General features: G+C 38.2%; 1 protein-coding gene across 2 annotated transcripts in view; it reads left to right on the top strand.

Moving 5' to 3' along the window:
- The window catches only part of EXOC6B (exocyst complex component 6B), a gene marked incomplete at both ends in the record, with an annotated part of 577,226 nt that overhangs the window by 53,767 nt on the left and 495,638 nt on the right, over window positions 1-27,821 (top strand). For both annotated transcript variants that reach the window (XM_084235083.1, XM_084235084.1), the window contains one exon: window positions 22,968-23,133. In XM_084235083.1, coding sequence (XP_084091209.1) covers window positions 22,968-23,133 — 166 coding nt within the window. The remainder of the gene's footprint in view (window positions 1-22,967; window positions 23,134-27,821) is intronic.

Genomic DNA, 27,821 nt, shown 5'->3' on the forward strand with positions numbered 1-27,821 from the left:
TGGGTGATTGTAGAGTTGTAAGAATTTGTCCATCTCCTCTAGATTGTTAAACTTGTTTCCATATAACTGTTCATAGTAGTTATTAATAATTCTTTTGATTTCTGCTGTGTCCGTTGTGATTTCTCCTCTTTCATTTATTATCCTATTTATTTGTGCTTTCTCCCTTTTTGCCCTTGTGAGCCTGGCAAGGGGTTTATCTATTTTATTTATTTTTTCGAAGAACCAGCTCTTGGTTTCATTGATCTTTTGGATTGTTTTTTTAGTTTCGATTTCATTTATTTCTGCTTTGGTTTTTATTATTTCTTTTCTTCTACTGGTTTTGGGGCTTTTTTGTTGTTCTTTTTCTAGATCTTTGAGTTTCGAGATTAGGTTGTTTCTTTGAGTTCTTTCTTGTTTCTTGATGTGAGCATCTATTGCTATATATTTTCCTCTTATTACTGCTTTTGCTGCATCCCATACATTTAGGAAATTTGTGTCCTCCTTGTCATTCAATTCAAAGAATTTTTTAATTTCTTCTTTTATCTCCTCGTTAGTCCAGTGGACTTCCAGTAGTGTGGGTTTCAATCTCCACGAGGTAGGAGAATACCTTGCCTTCTTTTTATGGTTTATTTCTAGTTTGATGCCTTCATGGTCAGAAAAGATGGTTGGTATGATTTCAATCTTGGTGTATCTGTTGATGTTTGTCTTGTGCCCCAGTATATGATCGATCCTAGAGAATGATCCGTGTGCGCTTGAGAAAAATGTATACTCAGATTTTTTTGGGTTTAGTGTTCTATATATGTCTGTTAAGCCTAAGCACTCTAGATCCTTATTTAGAGCTTTAGTGTCTTTATTTATTTTTTGTCTTGTTGATCTATCCATTGTTGATAGTGGTGTGTTGAAGTCTCCCACTACGTATGTGTTTTCTCTGATGTCTGTTTTCAGAGATGCCAATAGTTGTCTGATATATTTTGGTGCTCCTTCGTTTGGTGAATATATGTTAATGAGTGTTATTTCTTCTTGAAGTATTATCCCCTTGATCATAATGTAATGACCACTGGGGTCTCTTTTTATCTTTTTAAGTTTGAAATCTGTTTTATCTGATATGAGTATAGCTGTTCCTGCCTTCTTTTTTGGTCCATTTGCTTGTAGAATTGTTTTCCATCCTTTAACTTTGAGTCTATTTTTATCTTTTGCAGCTAAATGTGTTTCCTGGAGACAGCAAAAGGTTGGGTTTTGTTTCTTAATCCAGCCTGCAACTCTGTGTCTTTTTATTGGAGAGTTTAGTCCATTTACATTTAGAGTTAGTATTGATATGTTAGCATCTGTATTTGCCATTGTGTTTGTCTTTCCTTTGATTTTATTTATTTATTCTTTTAATAACTTTCTTTGGCCTTCTTTTGTTGTTATTCGTCCCTCTGAGGTTCTGGCTTTAGGACTCCTTGTAGTATTTTTTGGAGTGGGGGTTTAGTCGCAATGAAATTCCGGAGTTTCTGTTTGTCTGGGAAGGTCCATATTCTTTCTTCAAAGAGGAAGGAGAGCTTTGCGGGATAGAGTATTCTTGGTTGGCATCTGTTTTCTTGGAGTCTGTTGACTATGTCCCTCCACTCTCTCCTTGCCCGTAGTGTTTCTTCAGAGAAGTCTGATGTCAGTCTGATCGGTTTCCCTTTGAATGTTATCTGTTTCTTCCCTCTTGTTAGTTTCATTATTTTTTCTTTGTCTTGGATTCTTGGGAGCTTTACTATTATGTGTCTTGCTGTATTTTTCCTTTTGTCATGGAAGTTTGGTGTTCTTCTTGCTTCTTGTATATCAATTTTCAGATCCTTCTTAGCGTTTGGGAAGTTCTCTTCAATTATATCCATGAATATTTTCTCTGTTCCTACATCTCTCTCCTCTCCTTCTGGGATTCCTATAACTCTTATATTTCCTTTCCTCATGGAGTCAGATAGTTCCCGAAGTCTTTCTTCGGTCTTTTTCCTTCGTACTTCTCCTTCCTTTTCTGTTTTTGTTCTTTTTATTTCTGTGTCTTCAAGAGTACTTATTCGTTCTTCCATTTCATCTATTCTGCTTTCACTGCTTTTCCCAGAGTTCTTTAGCGTCTCCATTAATTCTTTGATCTCCTGCATTTCTTTTACTTCCCTCTTTAGGGACTCAATTTCATTCTTCTGGTCATTAATTATTTTCCCCTTATCATTGTTTTCCTTTATGACTTCTGTCAGTTTTTTAATCACAGCAATTTTAAATTCTCTATCTGGAAGGCTCAGAAGTTCTTCCAAGTTACTGTCGTTGCAATCTGGTAGATGGTTTTCTTTTTGTGGTGTGCTATTTTGCTGTGGAGTTGCTGGGTTGCATGTTGTTTTTCTACTCCCTACTGCCTGTTTTCTAATTTGCCGTATTCCTTGTGACACTGTGTTGCTGGTACTGGCCGGCATCTTGGGCGACCTTCCCAGCTCACCACTGGCTCCTCTGGGGAACTTCTGCTGGGTTCACAAGTCTCCAGCAAAGACAGGTCCCTGCTCTGTCTCCTCGGTGAGCCTTCTGCTGGGTTCACACAGTCTCCAGCAAGAAGGGTCCCTGCTGCAAAATGCCAGTGCTGGGGACGCGCTCCCCCGCACGCCCGGTCTGCCCCAGCGGTGGGTGCTGCTCCCCTCTGGGCTGGAACTGCAGGCTAGAAGGTGCCCGGTGTGGGCAAGCCTCCCAGCTTAACCTCTGTCTCCTCGGTGAGCCTTCTGCTGGGTTCACACAGTCTCCAGCAAGAAGGGTCCCTGCTGCAAAATGCCAGTGCAGGCGACGCGCTCCCCTGCACGCCCGGTCTGCCCCAGCGGTGGGTGCTGCTCCCCTCTGGGCTGGAACTGCAGGCTAGAAGGCGCCCAGCATGGGCAAGCCTCCCAGCTTACCTCTGTCTCCTTGGTGAGCCTTCTGCTGGTTCACACAGTCTCCAGCAAGAAAGGTCCTGCTGCAAAATGGCGATGCGGGAACGAGCTCCCCTGCACGCCCGGTCTGCCCCAGCGGTGGGTGCTGCTCCCCTCTGGGCTGGAACTGCAGGCTAGAAGGTGCCTGGTGTGGGCAAGCCTCCCAGCTTAACCTCTGTCTCCTCGGTGAGCCTTCTGCTGGGTTCACACAGTCTCCAGCAAGAAGGGTCCCTGCTGCAAAATGCCAGTGCAGGCGACGCGCTCCCCTGCACGCCCGGTCTGCCCCAGCGGTGGGTGCTGCTCCCCTCTGGGCTGGAACTGCAGGCTAGAAGGCGCCCAGCATGGGCAAGCCTCCCAGCTTACCTCTGTCTCCTTGGTGAGCCTTCTGCTGGTTCATACAGTCTCCAGCAAGAAGGGTCCCTGCTGCAAAATGCCGGTGCAGGCGACGCGCTCCCCTGCACGCCCGGTCTGCCCCAGCGGTGGGTGCTGCTCCCCTCTGGGCTGGAACTGCAGGCTAGAAGGCGCCCAGCATGGGCAAGCCTCCCAGCTTACCTCTGTCTCCTTGGTGAGCCTTCTGCTGGTTCACACAGTCTCCAGCAAGAAAGGTCCTGCTGCAAAATGGCGATGCGGGAACGAGCTCCCCTGCACGCCCGGTCTGCCCCAGAGGTGGGTGCTGCTCCCCTCTGGGCTGGAACTGCAGGCTAGAAGGTGCCCGGTGTGGGCAAGCCTCCCAGCTTAACCTCTGTCTCCTCGGTGAGCCTTCTGCTGGTTCACACAGTCTCCAGCAAGAAAGGTCCTGCTGCAAAATGGCGATGCGGGAACGAGCTCCCCTGCACGCCCGGTCTGCCCCAGCGGTGGGTGCTGCTCCCCTCTGGGCTGGAACTGCAGGCTAGAAGGTGCCCGGTGTGGGCAAGCCTCCCAGCTTAACCTCTGTCTCCTCGGTGAGCCTTCTGCTGGGTTCACACAGTCTCCAGCAAGAAGGGTCCCTGCTGCAAAATGCCAGTGCAGGCGACGCGCTCCCCTGCACGCCCGGTCTGTCTTTTCAGTTTTCTTTCCATCAATGAATGTCATTAGTGGTGGTGCCCACTCCTTTCTAGGATAATACTAGACTTTTTCCTCTTGTTGAAAAAGTTAAAGGCAAAACAGGAGGATAGTACTTCTGGTGAAATTTACCTCAAACCACACATAGTTTCATAGGTTCAAGATTAGTTCAAATTTTCAGTGTCAAAATGAGAGCCAGGTGGTAAGTGAGGTTATTGTGGCTGTTAAGGAGTACCACTTATCCTGTCTCATTTTTTTTTTTATCAAGTATAGGGCTAGTACTTCCATTGATTTTGTTTCTTTTTAAAATAGATTTTTAATACATAGATTTAAAAATACATTAAAAATTGATTTAAAAATACACTCCTTAAAAAACTAAGACTACTACATGTTGTAAGAGATTTTTATTATAGATAAAATTGGTATCTTTTGTGGAAAAATGCCTCATATCAGCATATTAATAAGTGGGGAAATAAGTAGTCTTTAACATGAATCTTTTCTTTAAAGATTTATTTATTTATGCATACAAGAACTGGGTATAGGCTAGAGGTGTGTGTGTAGGGGGTGAGAGGATTCACCAGCTACAGTGTGGGGAACAGAACAGGCAGAGTGACTGAAATACTCTGCTGAAGGGAGCAGCGGGTGAGTCAGGAGAGGTCTGCTGCGCCATGTGGATATCTCCCTGGCCAACCAGGGATCGAACTCTTGCTGCAGTGGCTGCAGATAGCTTCATAGGTTGCGTCTTAACCCTTTGTGCCGCCAGGGAGGCCCCAACATGAATCTTTAAAGAAGAGTCACCATCTTTTTTGGTGTAAATGCCTCCAGTGAGTGCAAGGTTCAAGTCTCTGGTTTTATTAGTAGTTTCTTAGGTTCTACTGTTTCCAGGTTTTGGGGTTCTTCAGTTCTTTACTATGACCATGAAAGAATTCAAAACCACATTAACACAAAGCAAAGCCAAGTTTATTTAGTGTCAGTACACTTGGGAAGGGTCTAAGTGGGCACAGTCCTTGGAAGAACAACTACCTTGAATGGTGGGGGATTCTTGGCTTAAATGGGGTACAGGGGGCTGTTCACTCCATCCTTTTCTGGGGTTTATTGCACAGGCACTCCTGGGGTGTTGTTTTATTGGTCTCAGCAGCCTAAGGCCTTTCTCCTTCTGCTCTGCTCCTAGGGTATAGTTTTATTACCCCTAGCAGTTTGGGGTGGAGTTGTCTGCCTTCGCCTTATGGAGATTTTTGCTCTCCTATGGCTTTATTAGCCCGGCTTGTAAGTTGGGTTGGGCGAGTGCTTTTCTTCCCTCTGGACATTTCTTGGGTTTCCCCTGGGTTTTCGGCTCTGGCAGATGTTTCCTGGGTCCTGGATATAGTTGGCTGTTAATTTTCTTTGGGCATCATTCTACCTGCCCAAACTGCCCAACACTACTTTGTTGCTAAGGAGGGGAACTTCTTTATCAGGTTATAGTAGTTGTACTAAGGAGAAGAAATTTTATAGGGGTGAGTTTTGAACTGAATCTTGAAGAATGAGTAGGAATTTTCCAGATAAAGTGATACTGAGGAGATTCTGGGCAGCAGGGCTCATAATACACTCAGGAACTTCAAGCAAAGTTATAGATCAGATGTGGGGAATATTCAGAGATAAAGCTGTACATGGAGGGTTTTTTAAAAAAGACTTTTTAAATTTTATTAATGCATACAAGAACTGGGGAGTAGGCCAGAGGTGTGGGGGATGTGTGTGTGAGAGGACTCACTAGAGACAGAGTGGGGAGCAGAATAGGCAGATCTACTGAAATACACTGCTAAGGGGAGCAACACGGAAGAGAGGAAGTTCTGCTGCGCCATGTGGGTTTGCTTCCTGCCTGGGATTGAACTTATGCCTCAGTGGCTGGCAATAGCTTGATAGCACTGAGACTTTAACCTCTGCGCCACCAGAGCCCCGTGGAGGGGTTTTGAATACTCTATTAGGGACTGGATTTTATGCTGAGTCAGGACTTAAGTTTAAAATGAGGTGTGTCCCATCCAAGTACTAACCAGGCGTGACCCTGCTGAGCTTCCGAGATCAGACAAGATTGGGTGTGTTCAGGGTGGTATGGCCGTAGAAGACACAAAGAAATGGAAAGACATCCCCTGCGCATGGATAGGAAGAATTAACATTATTAAAATGTCCATCCTACCAAAAGCAATATACAGATTGCTATTCCAATAAAATATACAGATTGCTATTCCAATAAAAATCTCAATAACATTCTTCAAAGAAATAGAACAAATACTGATGAAATTCATATGGAACCACAAAAAAACATGAATAGCCAAAGACCTACTGATGAAATTCCACTCCTAGGTATTTACCCAAAGGACACAGAAACATCAACTCCAAAGAACACCTGCACCCCTATGTTTATAGCAGCACTGTTTACAATAGCTAAGCTTTGGAAACAACCCAAATGCCCAAAAATAGATGACTGGATCAAGAAGATGTGGTACATATATACCATGGAATATTACTCAGCATTCAAAAAAGATAAACACATGCAATTTGCAGCAACATGGATGGCGCTGGAAGGGATCATGCTCAGCGAAATAAGCCAAAAAGAAAAAGAAAAATACCGGATGGTCTCACTCATAGCAGGAATCTAGAGAACTTAAATAAGGGACCAGGAAAATGAATAACTATAAGAAAGTGAAAATCAAAATCAACAAAAAACTATGAACCAGAGACACTTTTAGGGGGGCGGGGGCGGGAGGGGAGGGATTGGGGTCAGAATGGGGGGGCTGCAATTGTATGGGGAATATAACAATAAAATTTATTATCTAAAAAAAAAATAAAAAATAAAAATAGACCAGGCATCAATCTAATTCAAGGTGGTCATTTTGGTTTGATTTTAAGATTCAGATTTAAGATATTTATAAGGCAAACATCTGCTTTTTTCTGTAAATATATTTAGAAGTCAGTGACTGTCAGTCAAGTCCTTTTATATGAATAAAACACCAATTACTCTAAAAAAAAAAAAAAGAAAACAAAGGAGAAAGGAGGTATCATATTTCCAAAGTGCGAGCTATACTATAAAGCCATAGTAATTAAAAGAGTTTGGTATTGGAACAAAAACAGACACACAGACCAATGGAACTGAATAGAGAGTCCAGAAATAACACCACACTTTTATGGACAACTGATCTTTGACAAAGGAGCAAAGAACATGCAATGGAACATGGACAGTTTGTTCAATAAATGGTGCTGGGATAACTGGACCATCACATGCAAAAAAATGAAACTAGACCACTACCTTTCACTGTGCACAAAAATAAACTCAAAATGGATAAAAGAACTGGACAAAAGACCTGAAACCATAAAATATATAGAAGAAAATATAGGTAAAACACTGCAAGTCATATATCACAATAACATCTTTGAAGACTCATTACCCAAAGCAAGGAAAGTCAAGGAAAAGATAAACACCTGGGATTACATCAAATTGAAAAGCTTCTGTGCAGCAAAAGAGACATTAACCAAAACTCACTGATTGGGAAAAAATCTTTGCTCTCCAGTCAACTGATAAGGGACTGATCACAAAGATGTACAAAAAACTCACAGGACTCAACAAAAACAACATAAACAATCCAGTCAAGAAATGGGCAGAAGAACTTAAAAGACATTTCTCCAAACAGGCATATGAAAAAATGTTCAACATCCCTTATCATCAGGGAAATGCAAATTAAAACCACATTGAGATGCCACCTTACACCAGTAAGAACGGCACATATCAAAAAAACAAGCAACAACAAATGTTGTTGAGGATGTGGTGAAAAAGGAACTCTCCTACATTGCTGGTGGGAGTGCAAATTGGTCCAATCACTATGGAAAGCTGTCTGGAGGTTCCTCAGTCTACTAAAAAGGGGGCTACCATATGACCCGGCAAAGGGATTTACTAGGGATTTACCCAAAGGACGCAAAAACATTGATTCAAAAGAGCACCTGTACCCCTATATTTATTGAAGCACTATTTACAATAGGCGAAACCTAGAAACAACCCAAATGCCCAAAAATAGATGACTGGATCAAGAAGATATGGCATATATACACAATGGAATATTATTCAGCAATCCAAAAGGATAAACTCATGCCGTTCGCTGCAATGTGGATGGAGCTAGAAGGAATTATGCTCAGTGAAATAAGCCAGAAGAAGAAAGAAAAATATCGGATGGTTTCACTTATAGCAGGAATATAGGGGAACCCAATATGACATCAGTGTAAAAAAATAAAAACAGTACAATACACAACAAAGCAAAAACAGACAATTATAAATCAGAGACATCCTGCAAGGGAGAAGGAGGGAGAGGGATCAGAAGGAGGGAGTGAGGAGCACAGGGGACTGAGGTGATGGTGTATGGGTCCATTGGGGAAGGAAATTCTATGGGGACTATACCTGAGGGTTGGGGGGAAGCAAATATTGTTTAAAATGAACAATGATGTAAAAAAATAAAAATATAAAAAAATAAAATGATATATGTGTAACCTTCATGATTAGGATTTTATTTAAAGACACTGAAAGAAGGTAGCAAAGGTGGGTTATATGAGAAATAAGGGGAAGGTGAAACAGTCATTCAGAAGAGACTTAATGAGGACATGAACCTAGGCAATAGCAGGGTATGATCGGAAGGAAGAGAAAACAGAAGAGATATTATTGAGTTGGAATTGGTGGGTCCTGATGATTGGTAATTGGAAGGAGGAGTCAAGATTATCGTACATATTTCCAGTTTTGGTAACGAGTGACTGTGGTACCTTCACATGAGATGGCAAGTGTATGTTTGGGTAGGACGCTAGTGAATTTATTTTTTGACATGCACAGTTTGAGATGTTTTTGAAAGTGAATGTTGTTTGGATATTCAGGTTTACAGTATTTGACAGAATATGTTTTGATGTTATTGATTTGGGAACCAAATATGTATAATTACTAGTGAAACCTGAGGTGTTCATGTACTCTAAGGGAGTATGTGAAGAGTGAGAGGAGATGAAGGGTAAGGAGGAGTTGAGGGCCAGAAAAAAGAATTATTTGAGACCAAGAAACGGGAATTTAATAGAAGCCATGGAACTGAGAAAGCAACTGGAGTTAGCAGTATCATATACAAAGAAGGAGTCAAGTAAGTGGTGAGCTGAAGAATGAATATTTGATTTGATGATTAGTAGACTTTTTTTTTTTTAAAATAGACTTTAACAAGAATGAGCTCTTTGGGGTGATGTGAATAAGAAACAGATATACTGGCATGGTGAACATGTCCAATTTGAGGAAAATGAGGCAGTGAATGTAGACTGCTTTTTAAATAATTCTGTGAAAGAAAGAAGGGAGGGAGGGAGGAAGGGGGAAAGAGAAAGAGAGGAGGAGGAGAAACAGGAAGCCAGAAGGAAAATTATCAGAAGAGAGTTTTGAAATTAATAATATCTTTTTGAAAAAGAAGAAAGGCAGGTCTGTGATGATTTCTTAAGAGAGGGACAAGTTTTGTTAAGAGAAATAATAGAGGGACTCCCTGGTGGCGCAGCAGTTGAGCGCTGGGTTGCGAAGCTGCCCACAGCCTCTGCAGCGATCCCCGGCTGCTCCCCAGCCACCGGAGGAGGGTCCCACATGGCGCGCAGACCTCTCCTGCCGCCCGCTGCTCCCCTCAGCCTTATACTTCGTCCTTCTGCCTGTTCTGCTCCCCGCTCTGGCTCTGGTGAATTCTCTCACCCTCCTGCGCTTCTGACTGTACCCAGTGCTTGTATAAATAAATAAATAAATAAATAAATAAATAAATAAATAAATAAATAAATAAATAAAAATAAATCTTTAAAAAAAAAGAGAAATAATAGAGATGAAACATTTGAAAGTATAGAAATGAGGGAAAGTATTGCTATAGTAGCATCTGTGGAGTAGAGGGCAAATGAAATTTTTAGAATTTAAGTTAGTCTTACATTGAGGTAGGATATTTTTCATTGAGTATAGGAAGACATAAGTATAAGGGTAGCTAGAGATATAGATAGACTCTTGTATTGGAATGCAGGAAGTTAAGATTCATGTCTACTCAATTTTCAAATTTATTTATTCACTAAGAAAAATATAAAGATTTATTTAGTACAAACGTAAAAATAATTTTAGGGAACGTTATAGCTTAATCAGTAGCAAAAAGGAGAAATTATAATTTGAGTTTTGTAAACTGAATGTATTGTAATTCTTTTCTCACTTGTCTCTATACCCCTCCACATAAAATATGCAAAAATATAATATATAGTTATTATATATTACATAGTGATATATAAATATACAAATATAATAAGATGACATGCTTATCTCTAAGCATATTTTTACTAAATGATTATTATGGAAAATATTTTATATCACTGGTATTCAATCTAATAATTTTTTGCTGACATTGAAACATCATGTAGTGTTTAGCTATCAAGCCAATAAAATTTAAGAGAGGTGAAATATATTTGAAGTACACTATTGTCTTTATGTTTTTTTTTTTTAATTTAAATTTTACTTTTATATTCCCCATACATACAGTTGCAACCCCTTATTTTAACCCATTCCCTCCTTTCCCTGACTCCCCACCCCCCCATAGTGTGTCTCTGGTTCATAGTTGTTTGTTGATTTTGATTTTTACTTTCTTATAGTTATTCTTTTTCCTGGTCTCTTATTTAAGTTTTCTAGATTCCTGCTATGAGTGAGACCATCCGGTATTTTTCTTTTTCTTTCTGGCTTATTTTGCTGAGCATGATCCCTTCCAGCGCCATCCACGTTGCTGCAAATTGCATGTGTTTATCTTTTTTGAATGCTGAGTAATATTCCATGGTGTATATGGATCATATCTTCTTGATCCAGTCATCTATTTTTGGACATTTGGGTTGTTTCCAAATTGTAAATAGTGCTGCTATAAACATAGGGGTGCGGGTGCTCTTTGGAATTGATGTTTCTGTGTCCTTTGGGTAAATACCTAGGAGTGGAATTGCTGGATCATATGGAAGCTCTTTGTTTAATAGGTCCAGAAATCTCCACACAGCTCTCCATAGTGGTTGGACCAGTTTGCACTCCCACCAGCAGTGCAGGAGAGTTCCTTTTTCTCCACATCCTCGCCAACATTTGTTGTTGCTAGTTTTTTTAATATGTGCCATTCTCACTGGTGTAAAATGGTATCTCATTGTCATTTTGATTTGCATTTCCCTGATGACAAGTGATGTTGAACATTTTTTCATATGCCTGTTGGCCATTTGCATTTCCTCTTCAGAGAAGTTTCTTTTTAGCTCTTCTGCCCATTTTTTGACTGGATTATGTCTTTACGTTGTTTTAAGAATACTAAAAGTCATTATGACTATTTATTACAATCAGAAATGTAAGGAAAGAAACATATATAAAGATCCTGTTAATTTTTGTCTAACAATGGAATTTTATCTTTATATATTACAGTGATTTAAACAGCTGTTTTTCATGAAAATTAACAAATTACTATGAAAAGTATAATGATTACTCATTCATTATAAAGGAGATTGTCTTAAACTTAACATGCTATGCTTTTCTGGGGATATATAAGAAACAAAAATAATTAGATAATATGGCAGGACACAAAAAGGAGGGCAACAAAAAGCACTACAGAACTTCACTCTAGGGCCTAGAGATTATATTCTCAGTATATTAAATTCAAATATTTTACAAACTTCCCTAACACTATTTTACAGACTGTACATAATTATATAACTCAGAGTCTTATGCTGGCATTATATTGCTATAAAAATCTATTATTTTTTAAATAACTATTATAATATAATTGACATATAAAACTTTTTGCATATTTGACATGTACAATTTGATGTTTTTATGTATATTTGCATCCATGAAATCATCACCCAAATCAAGTTAGTAACATCTTCTTCTCTTGAATATGTAGTTCTTCTCTTGCCACCCCACACCCCACTCCCGGCAGCTGTCTTCTTTGTCACTATCGATTAGTCTGTGAATTTCTGGAGTTTTATATAAATAGAATCATAAAATTGTAAAAGTTTTCAGTATCGACTTTGGGATCTTAAAGAGAGTAGGAAACAGTTTGGAATAGATGTTGTAGGAAGTGGAAGAATGTGTAGATCAAAGGCACACCAAATGTCTGAATGGCTAAGGGTCCATGTATTTGTATAACTATCTCCATCAGAGTAAGGTTCTGTATGATGAAATCGAACCAGGAAGAGAATGGATAGATAGGCAACCAATTCTAAATGTAGATAGATGTCACTATAGAGAGGAGCATTGTTCTTCTGTTGAGGGACTGCTTTTGGTAAGGCTTAAAGACCTACTTTTTAATATTGTGGATTACTTCTTTATATCTTTCAACACTTCTGGGAATTTCTCAGTGATTTTTTATTTTTATTTCTCAGCTATTTCTGTTTATTTCTTACCAGAGCTCCCGTTAAACCTATCCCACTCCCTATGTTCTTAATAACCTTTCTTTAGTGTTTTCTCCTATAGACTGAAAGCTGCGTTCCCACAAAATTCTGATGTTGAAATTCTAACCCCCAAGGGGATGGTATTAGGAGGCGGTGGGGTATTTAGGAGGCCATTAGAGCATGAGGACAGAACCTGTGAAGCAGAATTAGTGCTCTTATAGAGAACCCCCAGAGCTTGCTTGCTCCTTAAGCCATGTGAGGATTCAAGTTTCCCACCCTGAAGAGGTCCCTTATGATGCCAGCACCCTGATTTTGGACTTGCAGTCTTTGTGAGTAATACATTTCTGTTGTTGATAAGCTACCTAGTGAGCCGTATTTTGTTCCAGCAGCTGGAATGAAGTAAGACATTTTCTACCCTTTGTCTCTCTGTGTTACACTTTTTGTAAGTTTTGTATATACATCCTCCAGTTAAATACTGACCCATCACATTTAAATTTTAAGTATTTATTATAGTTGGTTTTTTTTTTTAAAGCTAATTTTTTTTTTTAAGATTTATTTTTATTTATTTATTTATACAAGCACTGGGTACAGTCAGAAGCGCGGGAGGGTGAGAGAATTCACCAGAGCCAGAGCGGGGAGCAGAAGAGGCAGAAGGACCGAAGTACACTGCTGAGGGGAGCAGCGGGCGGCAGGAGAGGTCTGCGCGCCATGAGGGACCCTCCTCCGGTGGCCGGGGAGCAGCCGGGGATCGAACCGGCGCTGCAGAGGCTGCGGACAGCTTCGCAACCCAGCGCTCAACCGCTGCGCCACCGGGGAGGCCCAGTATTTATTATAGTTTTACCAAAAAGTTCTACATGTCTTTTGCAGTGTGACTATTTTATGTTTTGTAATTCCTACGCATAGTTCATTAAACATATTACATATTCATTTTAGATTCACACATTTATTTCAAACTTTTGCAAGTCTGATTCTCTTATTTGTGTTGCTGTTGGTTGTTGTTTATATGCTTTGTTTCCTTGCATTTTGTGGTTTTTCATGCTTGAGTTTCAACTCAAAGGAATGTTATTTGTGAAAAGTCTTGGAAATATAGTTTAAGATGTATTCCTTTAGAGAAGATTTACTTTTGTGTCAATCAGTTTTCTGGCAATATTAACAACCAGACTAGAACAACTCTTAAAATAAATTCCCAGTTTAGTTATCTTATATCATTAAAACATAGATAGTATTAATTGTATAAATATCGGCCTTCCTTCTGTGCAAGGCTAGTTCATGGCTTCAAATTATCACTGTAGTTTCTCTCTCCACCTAGAGCCTAGTATCAGACAGATAAGTTTCCTTGCAGTCCCCCTTTATGGGAAAGAGTTTGTCTACCTTATCTTTTACTAAGGTTATAAGCCTTAGGTATCTTGGCTTATTCATTAGACAGTTTTTGACTGGCCTTTCACCTTTTGTGGATTCTAGGCTTTGTCACATTCTCTCTGTAGCTATAAAACGGAAGCATTAGCTTATAAGGAATTGGTAGAATCTGGATTCCCATTCCATTTTGTTTTAGCTCCAGGAAAAATGTACTTATTTTCTGCTCACTTATGCACTAAGAAATATTTAGAAACGTATTCCATCAGTTTTAGGAGTTTAGAAGTAGAAAGGTTTTTCATAGTGTAGCTAATCTTCCATATTGTTCTCATTGGCTTCTTATTTTGCTTGCTTTCTTACTTTGTGTGCCCTCTTTTATTTATTTATTTTTTTGGCATGGAACCATTCTGATACCTTATATCCATCCTTCTTTCAGAGTCTTTATTTCTTTCTTTCTTTCTTTTTTTTTTTATAGAGGCATGTTTTATTTATTTGTTTGTTTGTTTTGTTTATACATGCACTGGGTACAGTCAGAAGCGTGGGAGGGTGAGAGAATTCACCAGAGCCAGAGCGGGGAGCAGAGCAGGCAGAAGGACCGAAGTACACTGCTGAGGGGAGCAGCGGGCGGCAGGAGAGGTCTGCGCGCCATGTGGGACCCTCCTCTGGTGGCTGGGGAGCAGCCGGGGATCGAACCGGCGCCGCTGAGGCCGTGGGCAGCTTCGCAACCGCTGCGCCACCAGGGAGGCCCCAGAGTCTTCATTTCTTATAGTCTTAAATTGTGATCCCTTTTGACCTTTGCATGTCAGTAAGCAACCTCTTGTGGATGATATTGGACCATGAGTTGAATGTCTAAAAAATCAGAAAAATGTATGTGTTTTTTATGTATATGTGTGTATATATCATACAATATACATATATAGCATAACACTGCATATAACATACATCCATATATGTATATACACATGTATGTATTGAGATAGAAAAGTTATATACAACATGAACATCTACAAATGATACATTTATTATTATAAATTTGATTTAGTGATTCTGGGACACTTGGTTGGTCTGTTTTGTTAAGCCCACTTTAAATCTACATGCTTAGGGCCTCCCTGGTGGCGCAGCGGTTGAGCGCTGGGTTGTGAAGCTGCCCACGGCCTCTGCGGCGCTGGTTCGATCCCCGGCTGCTCCCTGGCCACCGGAGGAGGGTCCCGCATGGCACGCAGACCTCTCCTGCCGCCCGCTGCCCCCCTCAGCAGTGTACCTTCGGTCTTTCTGCCTGCTCTGCTCCCTGCTTGTATAAATCAATCAATCAATCAATCAATCTTAAAAAAAAAATCTACATGCATAACTAGACCAGGACTGTTCCCAGAAGTGTTCCAATATCTGACCTCAGTAGTTTGTTTTTCTGTATTTTAATACCTTTATGATTTTTGTCACTGGAACCATAGTATATATGACAATAATTATAACTGTGAAGACTCTGAAATATTTCTTCCATTAATATGTAGTCTTAAAATATTTATCTTCTCTTCAGAGTATCTCCTTTTTAATTAAACACTTAGTAATCCTTTTGGAAAGGGTCTTGAAGAGTTTTATCAACGTACCCTAGATTAGGCTCATTATGGTGGTGGTAGAGATTAAGTGAATCAGTAGTTTCATTTAGCTCCAAATTTGCATGTTTAAGTGTTAAACTTGATGCTTTGAATGCCATGCAATGAAACTGGAGCTAGTCTGCCAATAACCTTGTATATGCCAGCTGTATTACTACTCTGCTTCTAGCAATTTTCCAGGTTAGATTCAATGGGTATCATTAGGCTGTAGGTGGATTATTTGTTTTATTTCTCAGCAACATCTGTAATCCAACTTTAGCCACTATCTTTCATGGACTCCACTGAAAGCTTCCATAGGAAGAAATCTTTTTGCACTTAATACAAATTGATATAGAGGCCAAAATGAAGCCACTAACATATCCTGTAATGTCTTTGTGTCTTCAGTTACTTATAGTGATTAATTGTTCTAACAGTGTGACATTATCATGTAGTTGAGACAGTCTCTTTATCCTTAATTTGGAATTTCCTTGCTTTCATTAGTTTATTTCCTAATAGTCTGTTGTTGATTTGACTGATGTTTTGTGACAAGTTCCCCTTCTCTATTTTCCTGTGCTGTTTAACCAATACCAGGTTTTTAGTAGGCCCTTTGGCTAGTTGCCAGATGAAACTGCTCCACCCTGTTTTATCCCACTGAAAACAGCCATCATGGAAGTACGGAGTTCCCTTCCTGCCTTGAGGGGAATCTTCATCTCAGCATTCTTTTGGTTGCATGGGCTCTCTTGGTGGAGTCAATTGGAGGCCTTGGTATCTGCAAGGATGGAAAAAGGATTTGAATGTGTTTGAGCTTCTGGGGTAGTACAAAAACATTTGGGGATAATCTTCAGCTTAGACTTAATTAACTGGCATTTGCTTCCCCCTGTCATTGATGATGATACATAGTGATCTACTTTCATGTTTATGCACTGAGAGCATCCAAATTACCATTGTCAGGTCTGTATTAAATTGATAGACACACTGAAGCATGGAGGGAAAGGGACTTTAAACTCCTCTTGACCTCTTGCAATTTCTCTTTCAGCATTATGCTCAAAATCTGTTTTTCCACTTTATTTTTAACTTTTGGAGTAAACAAAAACACTAATGATGCTTTTATGGAGCTTAATGAGAAGAAAATGTTTCAGGGCTAAAACCATGACAGAAGTTAAGAAACATATATATGAGAAAGAAAAGACCAGAGTAAACTCTGGAATTTTTTTCTTGGCTTAATCGAAAACAAAAAGCAAAATGTTCAGTGCTTGTGTCTCCATTGTTTCTGAAAACATGTCAACAGATAAACTTTGATGTGATACTCTTTTGTGTTCATCTTTGAAGCAGTCAGAAACTCACATCGCTAGTCTCCTCGTCTTTCTTCTTTCCCCACCTTCAGTATACATGGAGGATCTTCTCCATGCTAGACTCTGTAGTAGGAGCTAGAGAGAAAACAGGCAAGACACAGTCTCTACCCACAAGGAATATGGGAATATGGGTACATTGGGAAGTGAATGGATAACTGGAATATAGTTTAATAAACTCTATGATGCCATTTTTAAAAAAGGAGGAGGACATATCAATGTCTATGTGATTGCAGAAAGTTTCCCAGAAAAAGTAAGTACAAGGTGAAATTTGAAGACTGAATGAGAATTAACTCTTCACTAGTCTTTAGAAGAAAAGGTGGAAGAGCAGTCTGTGTGCTGGAAACAGCATTCCTTAGCATTGTGTGAACTTTGACTTACCGTTGGTAGTTTCACTGATTTGCCTGCTACCTATGAAGACTGAACAGTGTTGTGTATTTAGGCTTTTTCCCTTTGCAAATAGCAGAATATCGAGGGTAACTGGGAATAAATTTCCCCTCTGGAGATGGGACTGTTTCAGGATTGCTTCATCAAGGACCCAGGTATTTTCCACCCTTACTCTTTGCCATCCCCGCCAGATTATTGGTAGAATCTCTTCTCATTTTAGGATGTTTGCTGCAACTGCAGGCATGAAAAGCAGTTTCTTTCCTGCATACTTCAGGAAAGAAAACTGTTTTCTTGGATGCTTACTGCCACACTTCCTTTTACTTCTCATTGGTGAGAGTTGTGTCACCTTTTAACTGGTCATTGATAAAGGGAATGGAATTACTATGATTGGTTTCCAGATTAATTAGTATTTACCCCTTGCAGTAGGATGGGAAGGTGATATACCAGAACAAGTTGAGACTCTCCCAAAAGGAGGAAGAATGGCATGGCTGTTGTATAGGCACAATTACTAAGCAACTGACTCATCTTGAAGGAAAATAAGTCTCTCTCCCTGTCTCTATGTCTGTCTGTCTCAACCACTTAGCTTTGTGTTGGCTTCATATTATACTAGCTTTCTTAATTGTGTTTTCTTTGGGAGTTGGGCCCAGCTGTATTAGTAACAAGCAATGTAATTTTGATTAAGGCATTTAACTTTTCTTGGCCTCAGTTTCCTCCACTGTACAATAAAAGCTTTGTATTCCATCTCCAAGACCTCTTTCAACTCTTAATGTTTTAGGGTTCTATGTGACTTTCTTGCTTTCCTTACTTTAAAACCAGACAGACTGAAGTTATCTAGCTGTGTGAATCTAGCAAGTTGCTTCATTGTCTTAGATTTCAGTTTCCTCATCTATAAACTTGGAATAATGTCTAATTTATAAGGTGCGCGGAAACTAAATGATATATGTAGGATATAAAGGATGTAAATGTTCATAACAAGATTCATTTACTTTTCTCTTTTTGACTGACAGATTTGAGCTGATGTATTGGTTCAGTACAGGGGAGTAATAAATATTATTTAATAGAATTCTTCCAGTGACATTTTATAAGCTAAAATCTGTCTTAATATGCACATCTAGGTGTGGTGTTTAGAAGTTTGCATCAGAAGTGGACACTAGGATAAAACATTTTACTTTTTGCAAAAAATCTGTGGTTCATTTGATGTTGTTTTAATTATCAGACGCCAGCAGGTAGCATTTATGTAATTAAGTCAAATTTTAGGCTACAAAATGTTATTAATTTCCAAGATTTTTTCTTGTTTGCCTTTTACTTGGTACTGCACTATTCTTTGGATTGTCACAAATAATTAAAAATAAATTAAAAAAATTGAAGTGCCATCGTTTTACTATCTTGCTTAATGTTTGAAAATATAGGATTTCCCCATCGGTTGTAGTCACCGCAGCTCTCCCGCCACCATGGAAGCATCCATAATTTTCCACCATGGTCTATTGTGATTTCTCCCCACATTGTGGGTCTCTTTCTCTCTTCTCCTCCATATGCCTCATATCTGTGGTCAGCTTTCACAGGTTATCACAAGTAATTAAACTAGAGATGCAATTTATTTCATAGATAGCATTACTTGTGTCAAGGGCACCTGAACATGTTAAAAGCGTATGCCTTTTTCTCAAGATCCTGATTTCTATTAGATTTGGACAGTAAAGTATTTTAAATAACATATCTTTTAATAAGTAGTTATGAATCTTTGGCCAACAAGTATAGAATTCAGTTTTTAGACTTACAAGAAATCCCTCTAGTTGCGCACATCAAATTTAAGTTTCAGGAAATGTTAGAAATAAGCCATCACTAGATGGCAGTCTTTCCCTAGTTTTAGATGCTTGTACAGCAGGCTAGGTAGGGGAAAGCCATTCTTTGTTTCAGGATAATATTAACTACAAATAATAGATTAACTTCAGTAGTCATATGACCTTTCCAGAATTTAAGAGTAGGTTTTCTTTTTAGCATTTTATATCTTGGTTATATTATATCTTGGATATGTTGGTTACAGTAAGGCGGAGATGTCATTGAAATGCTTATTCAAGTTGAATAGGTAGGTAGTGAACTGTAATTGCTTTATTCCTATGGTCAGTGATTTAAAACAAAACTTTAAATCAGTGGTATTTAACCTCTGTGATAACCAGATGGAAACTATGGATCAGTTCCCCTTAAAAATACATGCTTCTGCTTGTACACATATTTATATGTCCACATAAAATCCAGGAATTGTGGATTTCCTGATGCATATTCATGGGACACAAATTCCTGTCCAAAATCCCTGTTTTTAATTCTTTTGAACTCCCTGTCCAGAAATCCCTATTTTAAATATGTGGCGTTTACATTTTATTCTGTTTAAATTCTCAAGATACCCAGGGGAACCATTTTATTTATTTATTTATTTATTTATTTTTAATGAATTTTATTTTTATATTCCCCATACAATTGCAACCCCCTTATTGCAACTCCCCGCACCCCACCCCCCATAGAGTGTCTCTGGTTCATGGTTTTTTGTTGATTTTGATTTTCACTTTCTTATAGTTATTCATTTTCCTGGTCCCTTATTTAAGTTTTCTAGATTCCTGCTATGAGTGAGACCATCTGGTATTTTTCTTTTTCTTTCTGGCTTATTTCACTGAGCATGATCCCTTCCAGCGCCATCCATGTTGCTGCAAATTGCATGTGTTTATCTTTTTTGAATGCTGAGTAATATTCCATGGTGTATATGGACCACATCTTCTTGATCCAGTCATCTATTTTTGGGCATTTGGGTTGTTTTCATAGCTTAGCTATTGTAAATAGTGCTGCTATAAACATAGGGGTGCAGGTGTTCTTTGGAATGGATGTTTCTGTGTCCTTTGGGTAAATACCTAGGAGTGGAATTGCTGGATCATATGGAAGCTCTATGTTTAATAGGTCCAGAAATCTCCACACAGCTCTCCATAGTGGCTGGACCAGTTTGCACTCCCACCAGCAGTGCAGGAGAGTTCCTTTTTCTCCACATCCTCGCCAACATTTGTTGTTGCTAGTTTTTTTAATATGTGCCATTCTCACTGGTGTAAGATGGTATCTCATTGTCGTTTTGATTTGCATTTCCCTGATTACAAGTGATGTTGAACATTTTTTCATATGCCTGTTGGCCATTTTCATTTCCTCTTCAGAGAAGTTTCTTTTCAGCTCTTCTGCCCATTTTTGACAGGATTATCTTCTTTGTTGTTGTTGAGTCTCATCAGCTCTTTGCAGATTTTTGTGATCAGTCCTTTATCATTAGTGTTGTGTGCAAAAATGTTCTCCCAGTCGGTGGGGTTTCTCTTTGTTTTTGTTATTGTCTCTTTTGCTGTGCGGAAGCTCTTTAATTTGATGTAGTCCTAGCTATTTATCTTTGCCTTCACTAACACTGCTTTGGGTGATGTGTCTGTAAAGATGTCTTTGATGTGCATATCACGTAGTGTTTCGCCTATATTTCCTTCTATGTATTTTATGGTTTCAGGTCTTATGTCTAGTTCTTTAATCCATTTTGAGTTGATTTTTGTGTATGGTGTGAGGTAGTGGTCAAGCTTCATTCTTTTGCATGTAGCGACAGGGGAACCATTTTAAATCTTCTGTGTAATTCACCATCATCATTATTAAATAGATTATTGTAATGATAATAACCCTCAGATAGGAGAAACAGTTGGGGACTAGTGATCAGGATGTGGAGAATTCATTCTGTTTTTGAACTACCTGTTTACATTATTATAAAAGCATGTAATCTTTATGCTATTACTTAATGAACTTGAGGGAGGAAGTACATTGTAGAAATTTAGAGTGAGGCTGATACTTAAGAAGATTTGTAATTGATTGTTTCCTATTTTCTCTTTTGTTAAGGCAACATTAATTTATAACTCTGCATATGATTTAGAGGTATAGGATCACACCCTTTAAGTATATGTTACACACCACACCCTCCATCAAGGTATCCATAGTCCTCCACTCCTCCCTACTCTGCTCTTCTCTTCTCCATCCCCCTCTGGTAACCTCAATTCTACAGTCAGATTTCTGGGGTTTGTTTTTGGTTTGGTTGTATCTGGTCCTTTATTTTGTTTCTCTATATTCTAAATATAAATGACAACATCTGCTGTTTGTCTTTCTCCTTCTGACTTGTTTTGCATAGCATAATCCCCTCCAGTTCTATCCATGTTGTTATAAATGACAAAAGTTTCTCTGTTTTTTTCTAGCTAAGTGGTACTCCATTATGTATTTATACCACATCTTTCTAATCCACTCATAGTGGATACTTATGTTGTTTTGAACATAGGAGTGTATACTTCCCTTTGAATTACCGTTTTTGGATTCTTCAAGTAAATACTTAAGAATGGAATTGCTGTATCATACAGTAGGTCTATTTTTAATGTTTTTGGGAATATCCATACTGTTTTCCATAGGGGCTGGACCAATAATGGAAGAGGATTCCTTTTTCTCCAAATCCTTGTCAACACTTGTTTCTTCTGTTCTTTTCAATGTGGGCCATTCTCAGAGTTGTGGAGTGGTATCTCACTGTGGTTTTGATGCCTTTTCCTGATGATAAGTAATAATGAACATTTTTCATGTGCCTGTATGTGTTCTTTGAGAAGTGCCTATTTAGCTCTTCTGCCTATTTTTTGGTTGGGTTATTTATTAGTTGTGTAACTTTGAGACCTTGGCAATCAATCCCTTGTTAGATAAATGATAAGCAAACATTTTTTCCCATTTAGTAGATGTCATTTTCTTTCACTTTCTTTCATTGTGCAGAGATTTTTAGTTTGATATAAGCAATTGTTCATATTCTCTTTTATTTCTCTTGCTTTTGGAGACAAATCCACAAAGACATTACTGAAGCCTGTGTTATAGAATGTTTTCCCTATGTTTTCTTACAAGTTTTTTTTTTTATCCATTTTGAGTTAATTTTTGTGTATGGTATGAGATAGTGGTTTGTTTCTAGAAAATGTTTTTACATATGCCTGTCCAGTTTCTCCAACACCATTTATTTAAGGAGACTTCCTTTTCCTCCAATGTATACTCATGGCTTCTTTTATTTTTCTCCTTCTCCAGGTTTGGGAAGTTTACCTTCACTATTTCTTTGAATAAGTTTGATGTTCTCTCTCTCTTCCCCTTCTGGAATACCCATTTTCTTATATTGCCTTTCCTCATATTTCTCTTTCTTCTCCCACTTGGATTCTTTGTATATTTCCATTGTGGAGGTCACAAGGAAGATTGACTATAGATAAGAGCTTGAAATGCTTTCTGCATTGTTATAGGAAAGTGGACAGAGTAGGTGATACAGATTAAGTAGCTTGATTGATCTTAGTGGGAGAGGAGGAAAGGTAGGCCAGTTTTCTTTTTTCTCTTGAGAAGTATATAGTCATGTTAGAGTAAACAGTTGAGGAGAGGCAAAAGTAAGGTTCTTACACATAGTTATTTTAGAGACTAAAAAAAGATTTTTGGAGTGGCAGTGGAGGGGGATAGTTTTGGTAGTATTATGTAGTGTTATTGAGTACCCAGTTTAGATTTTTAGTTCCATAACAAAACTGAATCTACAGCACAGCTATATAATATTTCTTCAGCAGTTTAGCTTCTTGGTATAGTCATGTAATAATTGGATGGTTGGGTTCATTCAAAATTGATTTTTTTGAACTCAATTTGGCTAAAAAGGCACAAAGGAGTTATAATTCAGGCTATGATAAATATCAGTAAGCGTTAAAATATTTTTGAATGAATAAAGAAGCAAAATGTTTGGTTTTCCTAAAACCAAAATTCATCTGACATGAGGACAATATTAACACAATTGGATGACTCTGTGGCTTATGCCCCAGATCTATCTATTTTCCAAATACATTTGCTTCTGGGTTTGTAATTCTGTTTCTATTTGTTAGAAGTAAATCTGGTGTAATCTTTATGCCTTTTTTTTAAAGGTCTGTCTATGATGGTGAGGAACATGGACGATTCATGGAGAAGCTCGAAACTCGCATTCGCAATCATGACCGAGAAATTGAGAAAATGTGCAACTTTCATTACCAGGGTTTTGTGGACTCTATAACTGAACTGCTGAAAGTGAGAGGAGAAGCACAGAAACTCAAAGTAAGGAGACTTTAAGAGGGACTCGTTTCTCCACCCTGTGCTAGGATTTTGATTAGCATTAAAGGAGTGGAATACATTGCAGGTTACATATTTATTGTCATGACTTTTTGTATAGTTAGGAAGGAATTTATATTGAAACATAAATAATTGGGATTATGGCGTTTATCTAAAAGAATGCCCTTTTAAGTTAAAATTTATTTTGGGTAATTACATGTGAATGAGAACCAGTAACAAAATCAGTAAAATTTACTTTTAAACAGAAACTTGGTTTACTTTTCATGTACATCTACCTATTTCCTTGCTAGGTAAAAGCCATCACTGTAAGATGATGGAATTTTAAGATATTTCTATAGAAGTCTTTGTAGCATGGCAACCTAAGCCAAAGGAAAATATCACTGATGGTGTGAGCTGGAGTATATTCTACCAGAATATGAGGGTTCTTCTTTAGTATGACAGATTCAAGTTCAGGGAGGAGGGTAGCCATTTTGGTCTGGTCCCTGGCACAGCAAATTCACTTACCTTGGATAACCACTTTGCTTATTGAACTTAAACCTTACTACTTCACTAATCTTCTCTTTTGTTTCTAATAATTTGTGTGTAGATTATTTTTTATTTCTTATGTAAATACATGAGCTGTTAAGTAATAAAAAGTTATTTCCTTTCCAGTCTTTATGCTTCTGTTTTCTTTTTCCTTTTACTCTTTCTTCTTTCCCACGTCCCTCTTCCTTCTCTCCCCCCACTTTTTTTTGGTCTTATTGGAATTTTAATTAAAATCCCATGGGGAGAACTTGACAGTGAGTGTAAAATTCCTATAAAATATACATTGGTAAGAAAAGCACAGGAACAGTTTTTCTGAGGGGAGAACTAGGCTATCAGATCATAAATTATATTCTAAAGCTATAGTGATTTGAAGTCTGATTTGACTGCAAAACCTTATCTGAATGAATATGAAGCTATCAAACTTCTTAATACATTTTGTATGTAAAGATGTTTGCATTTTGCTATAGAAATATTAATGGGTTTGATTATGAATGTTGTCCTAGTACCTAGTACTGTCTAGTACCTTTGGAAGATACAATGTGATAAACACTTTATACCATATTAGTTTTATAGAATTTCTGAAATTGTGACGTCTGAAGTATGTTGGGTCTCAAGGTTTCAAATAAAGAGTTTATGGACATGTATAACAACTGCCCAACATTTTAAGATATATAGTATTGCCAACACATTTATGCTTCCTCTTGCTCATTGGCCTATATATTTGGAATGCTGAATTTTGGTGGGGGTGTTAAATGGCTTGAAATGGCCAAGAGTATCTGAAATGTATAAAAATAAAGATATGGGCTTCCTTCCAGGAGCTGTGTGTGCTGTTTGTCCTCACCCCGTCATCCCATCTTCCCATCCTCACCTTGGACTGTTCTTTTCTGTGCTTTTCGGATATCTTTATTCCAAACTTCTCAGCTCCCTGGGCCCCTTCTCCGTGATGGGCAGTAGGATGATCTGTCTTTGGTTACTGAAGTAGCCAAGTGGTGGAGTGCTTCCAGGTAGCCCTGAATAGTGCCCGTAATGTTCACCAGTTGCTGATAGCACTTGTAGGTTGGTACTCATCTTTTCCTCTTCTTCCCTTCCAATTGTTTCAGGTTGCAAATTCCTTTAAATTGTTCAGGATACCCCTGAGGACGAGAGATTACCAATGGAGGGATTTTAGCTACTTAAGTTCCATCCACTTTGAGAGCCTAGCAGTACACCTGGAGGGTCTGCTCTAGGGGAATCCCTAGATTCTGCATTAAAAAACTATGAAATGTAGAGTTTTCTGAACTCTAGAAAAGAGTTTATAAAATGGGAAAGTGTTAACTACTGTCAGTACTATTTTAATCTACAATAATAGGAAATAACACATTCTAGCATGGCCACTTCTTTTGATTCACAGTATATCTGTAGCTTCATGCTCTCTGAATCAAGAGAAGTAGTATCCTAGACGGGCAGTAAAATTTCTTCTTATTGGTTATATAAAATAGTATTGAAATAGTAATTAATCTTTCTTATCAGAACATTGTTTAGGCTTTTATGGGTGTGTTTTAGACTGTAATTTGCATGAATTAATTTTTGTGCAAATTTATCAGTGTGTTTAAAAAAAAAGCTGAAGTGAAATAGTGAAATAGAAAAGGTCGGGGTATTACATGTAGTAAGGGTAAGCACTGGTTCCTGAAAATCTTTCAGGGGTATGTATGTGTGTGTGTGTGTGTTTGTGTGTGTGAGTGTGTATTCCTGATACTTGTGTACTGGGTTGCAATATACAATGTTTATCTTGCAATCCAAGTTTCAGAAATGGTGTCTTTATAAGGTAAACAGATATTCTAAACTGGTAGAGATAATAATGCCGAATTTAGTAGTATTTATAGAAGGTTACATTTGATGAGAACTCCAGTTTAGAATAAAAAATATTATTCTTGCATAAGTGAGGTGAAGGGGAGAGCACTACCATTTAGAGCAACCTACTCCATTTTTTATTTCACATTGCTTGAAAGCTTTTTCTTATATTGAGCTGTAATTAATCCTGTTTTCTAGTAACGTTCATTTTTTTGCTTGATTAATACACTTTATTTCTAGGTCTCCACCTTTCTTCCCATAATTCTTGAGGTATTTGAAGGATAGCTGTAGTTCAGTTGTGGTATATGCATTTAGTGTTCAGTATATAGTATCTCCAAATGAATTTTTTTCTTTTCTTTGAGCTGAAAATTGCTTTCTCTTGTTTTTCATATGCTATTGCTTTGATTTCCTCTTTAAGTGTATTCATAGCTCAGTATTCATAGCTTCAGTTTTTCAATAGCCTTTCTAAAATGAGACAGCCGAACATGATTCTCATAGTATGTTCTTAAACTACTATATTCTAGACCAAGGATCAACAAATTACGTAGTATAGACCAAGTCCAACTTACCTTATATTTTTGTAAATATTTTATTGGAACACAGCAATGTCCATTCAATTACATTATGTTTATAGCTGCATTCTTGCTATAATGGCAGGGTTGATATGTTGCAATATATAGACTATCTGGCCCTTTACAGAAATGGTTTGCTGACCCCATTTTTAGATAATGCTTCGTTAATGTTGTCTTAGTTCACTATTTTGGATAGCTATGTCAACACTCACAGTTCATATTGAGCTTATCCAATAAAACTAAGTGTTTCACATCTGGTGCTATTAAATAAAAAATTAATAAAGAGAATTAAGGGTTTCTTGCTTCTCTGATACTTTATAAGACTTCCTGAAGAAGGTCAGTTTTCATTTTGTCTTTGAAAGAAGGGTATATGTGATATATATATCACTGTGATATATATATCTGCTGTGAAAATAATAGTCCAGATATAGTGTATCATTTGGGGCAAAGTTTTCAAATTTATGTTCCTGAAAAACTAGTTTCTTCATATAATCCTTAATAAAAGGGTTTTATGTTAAATGAGTTTGGAAAACACTATGCATGATTTCCCTTTCTTAGACATTCATGCAACATGTACAATATTAAAGGCTACAAGATGTCCTGAATAAACTGACCTGTTCAGTGTTAGTTCCCATACATATTGTGTGTGTGTATGTGTGTGTGTGTGAGTGTGTATACTTGTGTGCATATGCAGAGTACCTATTAATATTCTTGATGTTCTCACAGACATAATCAGAAATGCTGGGTTACTGGGTTGCCTTAAAAATGTAAAGAGCAGGGCCTCCCTGGTGGCGCAGCGGTTGAGCGCTGGGTTGCGAAGCTTCCCGCAGCCTCCGCAGTGCCAGTTCGATCCCTGGCTGCTCCCTGGCCACCGGAGGAGGGTCCCACATGGCGCGCAGACCTCTCCTGCCGCCCGCTGCTCCCCTCAGCAGTGTACTTTGGTCCTTCTGCTTGCTCTGCTCCCTGCTCTGGTGAATTCTCTCACCCTCCGTGCTTCTGACTGTACCCAGTGTTTGTATGAATAAATAAAAAATATAATCTTAAAAAAAAAAGTAAAGAGCAAAAAAAAAAAATATAAGGAGTGGCACTTATTGGTGAGAGTTAGAAATTATCTTTTAAAGAAAGTTTTAGAATATAATATTGCTCATGTTTTGACATGTCTAATATGATGAGGACATTACTATTCTATGTGCTTAATTTTGTAAGTATTAATGGTGTCTTCAAAAATCATTCTCAAAAAAGGTAGTGCCAGTTCCCTTAAGTTATGAACTCTAGATTTTAAGACTTGCTCATGGTCTTGAATACTTGGTATAGATTAATGTAGAAACATGGGGATATGGAAGTATTAGGAGATATTGAAAATTAATACTACAAAAAGAATGAAGGTAAATATTTTCCAAAATTAAATATTTTCCAAATTTAGGATATTAAGGAAAATTTGACATGAGTTGGGAAGTTCAATTTAAACCTGAGTTTTCCAGGAGTACATTGGTGAAATGAAGAGTACCTATGATAAAATTTTATTTTTCTATGCACTGTAGAGATGGTCAGGTTCTTTGTGGATTATTTTTTTCTATTTTATTTATTTATTTTTTTAAGTAGCTCTTTTTTTTTTTTTAAAGATTTATTTATTTATTTATACAAGCACTGGGTACAGTCAGAAGCGCGGGAGGGTGAGAGAATTCACCAGAGCCAGAACGGGGAGCAGAGCAGGCAGAAGACCGAAATACACTGCTGAGGGGAGCA

This window comes from Talpa europaea (genome assembly GCF_964194135.1).
Source record: "Talpa europaea genome assembly, chromosome: 6".
Classification (NCBI taxonomy): domain Eukaryota; kingdom Metazoa; phylum Chordata; class Mammalia; order Eulipotyphla; family Talpidae; genus Talpa; species Talpa europaea.